Consider the following 12,008-nt stretch of genomic DNA (forward strand, 5'->3'; position numbering starts at 1 on the left):
TTCACATGAGTTATAATTTATATTATTATATAATATACAATATACAACTTTTAGCAGGTCCATTGCTTGCTTTGTATTTATTTTAAAATCATGGAAGTTGTATATTCTTTGCCACAGTTTTTGCCCATAACCTTTTAAGAATTGCTGGCTCTCTGTTCACTGGATTTTCCAAGTTCTTGATAAGTTCTTTTTAAAAAGGAACTTGATTTATGAGTTTAACTTTTGTTAATTTCTGTGGACATGAGGTTTTAAAAGTTTTTCTTAATGTGTTCTTTGATGTTAATGGTCATATAAGCCACAGACTGCTTCTATTTTATTTGCTAGTAGTGTTCTTTTACGAAAAACATTTACAAGTAAAAGCATGCTTTATGAAGATGTCAGAATATGAAAATGTCATAACTGTTGGAGTTAAGAATAATTTTCCTTGAAAATGGCAATAAATTTGATGCATAACTATAAAAGAAGCAATTTCTCTTCTGTTGATGATAGCAGCTATACATAGGTATATTTATATACATTTTTTCCATTTACAGATATTTAAGCCCAACTTGTCATTAGAACTAATACAAAACATATAAATGTTAATTTAATTCTTGTTTTAATTTAAGTGAAAGGAAAACATTTTTATGAATGGAATTGAAAAAGAGCTTTCAGATTACCAGAAAATAGCATGAAATGTGGGCTCAGGAAAACAAAGGATAATCATTTGAAAACTGTGTGGAGTCATAGACTACTAGAGAAATATCAGAGTCTCTTCAGAATTGTATCTGCTGCTTACTTCCTCCACGTGCCTGCTGATTGCTAGAAACTGTGTTTCTGGCCACTGCTACGTGCAATATCTCTATAGCCTTTTTGTCTTCCAATAATGGATTAGTTTTGCTAGTTATAGAATTTCCATAAGTTCAGACAGAAAATGTATTCTTGTTGGTGTCATGGTCTGGATGCCACTTGGGAGAGCCATATGCCAGAGTCCTGGCTCTGCTCCTGATTGAGGCTTCCTGCTAATGTGCACACTGGGAGGCAGCAGTTGATGGCTCAGCTACTTTATCCTTGCTACCCACTGGGGAGATCCAAATTGAATTCATGGCTCCTGGCTTCTTCATGACCCATTCTAGATTTTGAAAGTTAGGGAGTGAACCAGTAGGTGGAATATTTGTTTCTCTGTCTCTCTGTCTCTCTCTCTCTCTCTCCCACACTTCCTCTTTCTCTCTCTCTCTTCTCTCCTTTCTGTTTTTAAATAAATAAATAAATAAATTTTAAAAGTGTGCTCTTGTTGCTGGGTTTTTATTGCTGATCTTTTATGTTTTGTTCAGCATAAGGTTTGTGAGAGTCATCTGTGTCTCATGTATCTTTTTTATTACTTTGTAATAGTCTTTTGTATGAGTTTGCTTTTCCATTCATTTGTTGATGGAGATTTGGAACATCTCCAGTTTATCATCACTGCAAACAATGAGGCTGAACATTCTGTATCATCTATTGTGAAGTATCTGTGTAAGTCTTTTGTCAGTTTTGAAAAAAAGTTGTCTTTTGTTTTATGAAGATGCATTATTTATTGTCACACAGGGTACTTCACAATATAGCGCTAGGTCAAAGAAGCAGATTTCAGGACAAGAGATACAGTATGATAAATTGGTTTTATTTTTATTGAGTTTGAAGAATTTTTTTGTCATGCCAGTTGACTCTGATGGTAACTTATACATGTAAAAGATCATATGTTTCATAAGTGCCCTCTAAATAAAGGAGGCAGTGCCAGCAAGTGTTAACATCATGGTTAACCATTCTATAATTTTGTATTCCTTCCAGCAGAATAAGTAATTGAGTTTTTATTATATATTACTAGCAACTGCTTTCTTTTTCTCCATTTTTTCTTGTAACAATATACATAACATAAAACTTTATATGGAACCATTTGAAGTCTATACTTCATTGGTGTTAAGTGCATTCATCATGGGTAATCTTCACCAGCATCCATCTCTATGATTCCTTTTATCCCGTAAAACTGAAACACTCTACCCATTAAACAGTAACTCCCCATTTCTCTCCCCTTCCCCACCCGGCTTCTGACAACCACATTCTACTTTCTCTATGATTTTGACTATAAATAATTCATGTAATTGGAACCACATAATATTTGTCTTTTTGGTGCTGACATTTAATGTAGCATAAAGTTTTCTTTTTACGATTTATGTATTTATTTGAAAGGCAGAATTACAGAGGAGAGAGAGAGGAGAGAGAGAGAGAGATACATACATACATACAAGGGAGAGAGAGAGATAGTCCATCTGCTGGTTCACTTCTCAAATGGCCACAATGGCTGGGGCTGAGCTGAGGCTGGGCTGAGCTAGGCTGAAGCCAGGAGCCAGGAGCTTCTTCCAAGTGTTCCATGTGGATGCAAGGGCCTAGGTACTTGGACCATCCTCCACTGATTTTCCAGACACATTAACAGGGAACTGGATAGGAAGTGGAGCAGCTGGGACTTGAGCTGATGCTCATATCGGATGGTGGTGTCACAGGTGGCATCTTCACTGGCTGTGTCACAGTGTCGGCCCACAGCATAATGTTCTTGAAGTTTATCCATGCTGTAGCTTATGTCAGAATTTCCTTTTTTTTAAGGCTGGATATTATTCCATGTTGCTATTCTCTTTATCCATTGATGGACACTTGGGTTTCTTCCATCTTTTAGCTATTATACATAATACAGCTATAAACATGAGTCCACTAATAACTCTTTGAAACTCTGTTTTAAGTGGAATTGTTGAATCACATGGTTATTAAAATTTTAAAGATTTTATTTATTTGAAAGAGTTATAGACAGAGAGAGGGAGAGACAGAGGTCTTATTCTTTTTATTTATTTATTTTTATTTTTTGACAGGCAGAGTGGACAGTGAGAGAGACAGACAGAGAGAAAGGTCTTCCTTTTGCCGTTGGTTCACCCTCCAATGGCCGCCGCAGTCGGCGCGCTGCGGCTGGCGCACCACGGTGATCCAATGGCAGGAGCCAGATACTTATCCTGGTCTCCCATAGGGTGCAGGGCCCAAGCACTTGGGCCATCCTCCTCCACTGCACTCCCTGGCCACAGCAGAGAGCTGGCCTGGAAGAGGGAAAACTGGGACAGAATTGGTGCCCCGACCGGGACTAGAACCCCGTGTGCAGGCGCTGCAAGGTGGAGGATTAGCCTAGTGAGCCGTGGCGCCGGCCTGAGACAGAGGTCTTCCATCTGCTGATTCACTCCACAAATGACTGCAATGGCCAGAGCTGGGTCAATCTGAAGCCAGGAGTCAGGAGCTTCTTCTGGGTCTCCCACACTGGTACAGGGGCCATACACTTGGGCCATCTTCTACTGCTTTCCAAGATGATAAGCAGAGAGCTGGGTTGGAAGTGGAGCAGCCAAAACATGAATCTGTGCCCATATGGAATGCTGGTATCACAGTTGGAAGCTTAATGTACTACAGCACAGCGCTGGCCCCTGTTGTTAATTTTTTGAAGAAGCATGTTACTGTTTTCCATAGCAGCTGTACCATTTTATATTCCCATCAACAGTGGACAGGGTTTCAGTTTGTCTACATCCTTGAAATATTTGTTATTTTTATTTATTTCTTTATTTTTAATATTAACCTTCCTAATGGATATGAGGTGATAACAAATGCTTTATTTTACAAAGGAACACAAAAATTAGCATTCTGTAATTGCTTTATGTATTTATAATAGTACCGATATTTTTCATGAACTTATGGTATATATAAATAAAAGTGAATACACAGATTTAAAAATTAAGTTTCTCAGGCCTAAGTCCCAGAAAGTTGCTTATGTTGTTTTATTATGAAGTATACTATGTCTTTGCTCAAGTTTTAATTTAATTTATGTTTCATTAAATCTTTTGACTGAATACTGGCTATAAGCATTTCAAGTCTAAATCACTTTTTTAAATTTTTAAAGCTTTATTTATTTAAAAGGAAGAGTGATAAACACACATGCACAAACACACACACACACACACACACACAGAGAGAGAGAAGGAAAGAGAGACCTTCTATCTAGTGGTTTACTTTCCAATTGGATGTAACAGATGGGCCTGGGCCAAGCCAAAGCCAGGAGCCAGGAATTACATCCCAGTCTGCCACATGGGTGCCAGAGTCCTCAGCACTTGGGCTATTTTTTAGTGCCTTCCCAGGTGCATTATCAGGGACCCGGAATGAAAATGCAGCAACGGAACTTGAACAGGCGTTCATATGGGACACCAGTTTGCAGGTGGCTGCTTTACCCTTGGTGCCACACATTGGCCCTTCCCTTACATCATTTTAAAGCAGATAAATATGAATACCTATCAGTTAACTTTAAGTGTAAACATTCTGTTGTTATATTGCTCTTTTTAGTTTCTCTATCTTGATTTGTAGAAGATCAATTTCATAATACTGCATATTTAAACTTAGATGGGGAAATTATATGAAAAGGACAGCATCATTTTTAGTTCTCTCTTTAACTTGCCAGAGTGACTAGCAAGTGTTGGGTGAATTGTGCTCCACTTGAATTGGAATGAATACAAAAGTTAACATTTATATTAGGTGCTTCATAGGCAGTTCTTAACTTCATAGTTAATATATAACAAGAGCTCAGGTGTTAGCAGCCACAGTTGTTGGTGGCACAGTTATTATCATGATTGTTGGAAATTGCCCCATATTTGATTTGAATTATGCTTTGTTATTCTAATAGTGCTGTTGATTTCATGGAACAAGAGACAGCAAACACTGTTGGGATATCACATATAGAGTTATGAGTATAGGAAATCCAGTAAGAAAGTGAATTTCTTAAATGAGTGTATGGGTGAATGGCTTTAAAATTTTTTTGAAGTACCACATATAGATGACATTGATTAAATATATACATATTTAATAGAACTGTGTTATTTATTTCCACAGCTTTATATTCTGTGATATTGTTCTGTGTGTTTCTCTGGATCCCTTTTGTCTACTTCTACTATGAAGAAAAGGATGATGATGACACAAGTAAATGTACTGTAAGTATCTTTATTTTAGAGTTCTCCATTTAGTTTTTAAAAAGATGGTATTTCCTCCCTTTTTTAAAGAATAATAAAACTGTTTGAATTTATTCTAGAGCAGTGTTGTCTAACAGAAATATAGTATTAAATGTGATATTCTAAATTTTCTAGTCACCACATTAAAATGAGTAAAAATTTGACATTAATTTTAATTAGATTGAATTTAATATCATAGGTTTCAAATATTAACATTTTATATGTAGTGATAACATTAATAAGATCTTAAAATTTAGGTTATGTTTTTACACTTGCAGGAATTTGACTTAAGAATATTTCAGGTAGTCAGTAGCCACATATGACTTATGACTAGTCAAAGCAATTCTAGAGTGGGGGTCAACAAACTGTTTTCTGTAGAAAGCCAACTAGTAAATGTATTGGGCTTTGTAGGCTAAATGGTTTTGGCTAGTCAACTCTGTGATTGCAGTGTTATAGTATCCTGAGATAAAATTAGGCATTTGACCTAGTAGTAAGACAAAGTTAAGATGTCTGGGCTCCACATGGGAGTACTTGGGTTTAATTCCTGGCTCTGGCTTTCTATTTGCCTTCCTTCCAGGGCACACCCTGTACGACAGCACATGATGTCTCAAGAAGTTGGGTTCTCAGCTCCAGGCTTTGGCTTGGCCAGTCCTGACTGTTGTGGTTATTTGGGGTGTGGACCAATGAATGAGAGCCTCTGTGTCTCTGTAGCTTGCTCACTGTTGTGCTCGCTTGCTCTCTCTCTCTCTCAAATTTAAAAAAAAAAAAAAAAAGGAAAATATCTCAAGGCAATACTTAAAGAACATTTTGTGACCTAATAGAACAGGAAGTGGGTAAGACACGGCACATAGGACACAGTTTGCTAACTCATCCCTAAGAACATAAAGAAGAAACACTTGCAAGTAATTCTTTCTAATTCAGGATAATACAACTACAGAAAGCTGACAAACACAGCACACACACACAAGTTCAGAATTACAGAATGGTGTCACTTAAGTGTTAGTATGAAATTCTTAATTAAAATATTAAAAGGGCCAATGTTGTGGCATAAGGGGTTAAGCCATCATCTGCAATGCCTATATAGGTCCCACGTGCTCCACTTACCATCCAGCTCCCCGTTAATGTACCTGGGAAGGCGGTCGAGGATGACCTATGTGTTTGGACCCCTGTACCCCTGATTCCTGGCTTCATCCTGGCCCAGCCCCAGCTGCTGTGGCCATCTGGGGAGTGAACTAGTGGATGGAAGGTCTCTCTCTGTCTCTCCATTTTTCTCTCTGTAACTCTGCCTTTCATATAAATAAAAATAGATCTTTAAAAAATTAATAATTTAGGATGATCTTTAAAAATATATTGGTATTGGAGGCCAGTGTTGTGGTTCAGTGAGCTAAGTAACTGCTTGTAACACTGGCATCCTGTATCGGATCACTGATTCCAGTCCCAGCTTCTCCTCTTCCCACCCAGCTCCCTGCTAATGCATCTGGGAAGGCAGCAGAGAATGGCTCAGTTACTTGGGAGACTCAGATGAAGTACCCAGCTCCTGGACCACCCGCAGCCATTGCAGCCGTTTGGGGATAGAAGATCCTTCTCTCCGACCCTCCTTCTTTCTTACTCTGACTTATAAATAAATAAATAAATAAATAAGCAAACATACCTTTTTAAAAAAGTGTATGTGTATTGTATAGCCAAATTTGCATATTTCTAACTTGCATGAATAGTTTAGAAACAGGAAATCTATTAATATATAGTAGTTAATAGGTCAAAGAAAAATGGTATGTTGAGATATTTGTCAAAATTGTTACTTTTCTTGGACTAAAGGGGGAAAAGAGTGCAAGCATGGATGTGTTATATTTCTGTTGAGTTACTGGAATTTTTTATGCATTGTTTATGCTGTATACTTAAATGCAAAAACAAATATATTCATTCAGAAGTCAGCATCATGCTTAATTATGACTGAAATCTTAACAGCATTTGTATTAAGACTCAGAGCAAGTAAATGGTATTTTAAATGACTCCTGGGGTGATAATTAGTACATTTGTTAGAGGAAAAGTAAGGATTTTTTTTTATAAAGAGAGCCAAAATTATTTGCAGATACTGTGTAATTCTATATTTGGAAATAGATATATAAGGTAAGGTGACTGGTTATAAAGCAAAATCTCAGTGATATGTTGGGTCAGTTTGTTGCTTCTAAACCACAGCTTCCTCCTACCTTTGGCTTCTCCTTCCCTTTTTTAAAAAATGTCTTTGAAAGGCAGAGCAACAGAGACAAAGAGAAAGAGACAAAAACAGATCTCACTTTTACTTAACGATTTTTTTCCACAAAGAATATTTTACCTCTTTTTGAACAAAATGACATTTGAAACATGAGTTTAAATTTTAAATGGTGATTTTTAGAGGCTTAATTATTGCGATAGGACAAATAATGCTATTTTTGATTAAAGCTTTCTTTGAGATTGCTATACATTTTTCAAGTGTCCAGCTTTGTGTTTTTGTTTTTCCCTTTAGATTATATTATGAGCATCAAACAAACATAGCCTTTAAATTCCTGAGCTCATAATTTCAAATTATTGTTTCATCACTTCTGACACAATGTAACGTAGGGCATTTTTAAACCTCTTTGGGCCTCAGCTTCCTTACCACTGAACTGGGAATGAGGGTTGTGAAAGTTAAGTGTGTTAACATGTAGGGGGTGGTGTTCTGGAGCAGTGTGGGACACCAGCATTCCATATGAGCACTGGTTCAAGTGCTGCGCGCTCTATTTCCAATCCAGTTCACTGTTAATGTGCCCTGGAAAGCAGCAGCAGATGACCCCAGGGATTGGGTCCCTGTACCCACGTGGGAGACCTGAATGGAGTTCTTCGCTCTTGTCTTCAGGCTGGCCCAGCCCCAGTCATTGCAGCCGTTTTGGGAGTGAACCAGTGGGTGGAAGATAGCTTTCTGTCTCACTCTGTCTCTCTCTTTTTTTCTGTACTCATTCAAATAAAATAAATAAATCTTTAACAACAAAACAAAAATATATAAAGTTCTGAGAACAGTGCCTGGAAATAGGTTATATGAGGGTACTTCAGAAAGTTTGTAGAAAATGTAATTAAAAAATAAGTTCATTTTGGTGCAAAAATTTTTTGAAATCTTTGCATATTTTTCCAGAATACACATTTTCCATGAACTTCTTGAGGACTCCTCATATAAATATATAAAATACATACTAAAGTATGTAAGCATATATACACACCTGTATATATACAGGTATATTATAACCATTTTGATGAATTGGGTTGGGACATTAAAGATTCTTTTTTTAAAAAAATTATTTATTTATTTGAAAGTCAGCGTTATATATAGAGAGGGAGAAACATATATCTTCCACTCACTGGTTCATTCCCCAGGTGGCTGTAGTGGCCAGAGCTGGGCCAAGCCAAAGCCAGGAGCCAGAACCTCTATCTGGGTCTGCCACATAGGTGGCAGGGACTCAGGCACTTGGACCATCTCCCACTGCTTTTTTCAGGCCATTAGCAGGGGAGCTGGATTGGAAGTAGAGCAGGTGGGACATGAGCAGGTGCCCGTATGGAATGCCAGTGTTGCAGGCAATAACTTTATCCATTACGCCACAATGCCAGCCCCAATATTGTAGGCTTTTGCTGTTTCCTGTATGATGAGTATTTCATTAAATATTCTGATATTTTATTAAAGATGCCTACTGGAATATTAACTATACTTTAGGTTTATTGCCTTTCACAAGGGACTAATGATTAAAAATATTTTAAGATCTCTTTTGTGCATCTTGCAAAGATATTTAAAATGTAGCATATACATATTTTTCCTGAAAATTTGAGATTTTTTTCAACAAGCAAAACTACATTGTTGACAATAAATGTATGTTTGATATGAAAATACTGTTATACTGTTGCAAGAATATTTTATATAATAGTTTGCTAAATGATATACTTTTTTCCTTTGGTATCTAGCAAATTAAAACTGCTCTGAAGTACACTTTGGGATTTGCTGTGATTTGTGCACTTCTTCTTGTGGTTGGGTAAGTCTTGATTTTTTTCATACTGATAATGGAAATGGAATTAATTTAATAACAATAATGATAATAGATTCATTCAGAAAAGTCTAGGAAAGGGAAAAGCAAAATATGAAACCAGACAGACTTCTTTAGTGTTACCCCTGAGCAATAGCTATAGTTAGCAATCTTCCTCTGGTGTTCCATGTAAACACTTTTTATGTGCTTGAAATCGTGCAAAATGCCCCTGCCCCCATGCATGCACTCACCATGTTTGTTATCTGCAAATGTGATTTTATTTTATATAATTCTTATATCTACTTGTAATATACTATGCATATATCTTTAGGATAGTAAATATGGATCTCTCAGTTTTGTCTGTACTTTTTTGTTAATTATTTTTTAAAGAATACAAATTTCTTAAGTACAACTTTAGGAATATAGTTTTTCTTCCCACCATACCCGCCCTCCCACCCACATTCCCACTCATCCTCCTCCTCCTCTCCCCTTCCCAGTCCCATTCTCCATTAAGATTCATTTTCAATTAACTTTGTGCGCAGAAGACCAACTCTATACTAAGTAAAGATTTCAACAATTTGCAAACATGCATATACATGAAAAACTGTTTGAGAATTAGTTTTACAGTTAACTCTCATAATACAACTCATTGAGGACAGAGGTCCTGCATGGGGAGTTAGTGTACAGTGACTCCTGTTGCTAATTTAACAATTGACACTCTTATGTATGACATCAGTGACCACCTGAGACTCTTGACATGAACTGCCGAGGCTATGGAAGCCTTTTCAATCCGTGAACTCTGTCATATTTAGACAAGGCTATGAGCAAAGTGGAAGTTCTCTTCTCCCTTTGAAGAAAAGCATATTCTTCTTTGAAGGCCACTTCTTTCCACTGGGGGCTCAGTTACATAGCTCCTTCATGTAGGACATTTTTTGCCATAGTGTCTTGACTTTCCATGCCTGAAATGCTCTCATGGGCTTTTCAGCCAGGCCAGAAGGCTTTAAAGGACTGATTCTGAGGTCAGGGTGTGACTTAAAGTGATTGTCATTCTATGAGTCTGCTATGTGGACTGCTTCCCATGTTGGAACATTTTCTCCTTTTTAATTCTATCTATTATTATTACCAGACACTTGATCCTATTTATATGATCACTTTAACAGTTAATCCTATCTATATGTTCACTTTAACATTTAATATGATAACTTTTAAAACTTAAGATGGCATTTTTACCACCCAGCTTATTGGGATTTGGGGTCCAATGACAAGTTTTTAAACTGTACCCTTAGAAGTAAGTCCATAGGAATGTATGCAGAATTATACAGCTTGACAGTTAGAAACTTCCTCTTCCCTCTCATCCCCACTCTTAATTTCTTAGAAGAGTTCAACTTATTTGATTGGTCCAGTGATAATTACTGGGATATTTATGTTGTTTGTAGTTTTTTCATTATTATAAACAGAACTTTGGTAAAAATCCTTGTCTGTGCATCTTTTCAGATTCAGGTTAAATTTTTATACTAATATCAATACAGGTTTGTGCATTTGATTCTTTACCTAAATTTTGTCCTTGTTAACAAGACACATTTATCCTTGTTAAAAATAGGTCTTGATTCTTTCAAATTTTTGTTAGGAAATGCATTAGGTATAATAAGTCATTTAAAGTTTTTATTTATAATTTGATTTTTCCAATTTCAGTCCACAATTTTCAATTAATAAAAAATTTACCTATTAAATGTAATTTGTGATGGGAATAAAATTGGTCAGTAATTTTTTGTAGTTCCAGGAGTTCTTAAGACTGCAAATGTTTATAGTCAAAACATGTTTCCAATTCCTTTTTTTTACCTTGATATGTGATGAAAAAGAGTATTTGTTGACATTTTTTAGTGGTTTTGCTGTTTATTTTAGCTACTGAATATATTTTTTGCTTTTTTTTTTTTTGCATTTTAGACATTTTTATTTAATTTACTTGAAATGCAGAGACACAGAGGAGAGACAGATAAAAAGAGCTCCCATCTGCTGGTTCACTCCCCAAATGCCTACAACAGCTGGGGCTGGGCCAGGCCACATAGGAGCCAGAACCTCTATTCCAGCCTCCCATTTGGAAGTCAAGACCCGAGTTTTTGAGGCATCACTTGCTGCCTCATAGGGTGTACATTAGCTAGAAGCTGGAATTGGCAGCAGAGCAGGACTCAAACCCTGACACTTGAATATGGATATGCACCTCCCCATCCAGCATCTTTTTTTTTTTTTTTTTTTTTTTTTTTTTTTTTGTGACAGGCAGAGTGGACAGTGAGAGAGAGAGACAGAGAGATAGGTCTTCCTTTGCCGTTGGTTCACCTTTCAATGGCTGCCACGGCCGGTGCGCTGCGGCCGGCGCATCGCACTGATCCGAAGGCAGGAGCCAGGTGCTTTTCCTGGTCTCCCATGGGGTGCAGGGCCCAAGGACTTGGCCCATCCTCCACTGCACTCCCGGGCCACAGCAGAGAGCTGGCCTGGAAGAGGGGTAACCGGGACAGAATCCGGCGCCCCCGACCGGGACCCTGACTGGTGCTAGAACCCCGGGGTGCTGGCGCCGCAGGCGGAGGATTAGCCTAGTGAGCCGCGGCGCCGACCCCCATCCAGCGTCTTAACTGCTAGACCAAACACCTCGCTGTGCCTCTTTTTTCTTTTTACAGAAATCAAACCTACTTATGTTGATTTGCGTTGTTAATGTAGAAATTTTTTGTCTGTAAACCTAAAATCTAGAGGAGGGATGGAGAGAAAAGAGAAAGAGAGAGGGGAAAGAGATGTCTTCCATCCACTCATTTACTCCCCAGTGGTCACAATAACCACAGCTGGGCCAGCCCAAAGCCAGGAATCTGGCTGCATTCTGGTATCACATGTGGGTACAGGGGCCCAACCACTTGGGCCATGTGTCTCTGCTTTCCCAGGCTCATTAACAGGGAGCTGGCGTGGG

The 12,008-nt window shown here is 37.7% G+C and overlaps 1 protein-coding gene across 3 annotated transcripts in view; it reads left to right on the plus strand.

Moving 5' to 3' along the window:
* Positions 1 to 12,008, plus strand: part of LMBRD1 (LMBR1 domain containing 1) — a 143,590-nt gene that overhangs the window by 36,782 nt on the left and 94,800 nt on the right. For 2 of the 3 annotated variants that reach the window (XM_008263085.5, XM_070073909.2), the window contains exons 4-5: positions 4,918 to 5,015; positions 8,997 to 9,064. In XM_008263085.5, coding sequence (XP_008261307.3) covers positions 4,918 to 5,015; positions 8,997 to 9,064 — 166 coding nt within the window. Of the gene's footprint in view, positions 1 to 4,917; positions 5,016 to 6,494; positions 9,065 to 12,008 lie in introns of all 3 variants that reach the window. The other variant, XM_089333068.1, reaches the window with a different exon arrangement.

This window comes from Oryctolagus cuniculus, chromosome 5, assembly GCF_051225735.1.
Source record: "Oryctolagus cuniculus isolate XC-2025 breed Fujian yellow rabbit chromosome 5, ASM5122573v1, whole genome shotgun sequence".
NCBI lineage: Eukaryota > Metazoa > Chordata > Mammalia > Lagomorpha > Leporidae > Oryctolagus > Oryctolagus cuniculus.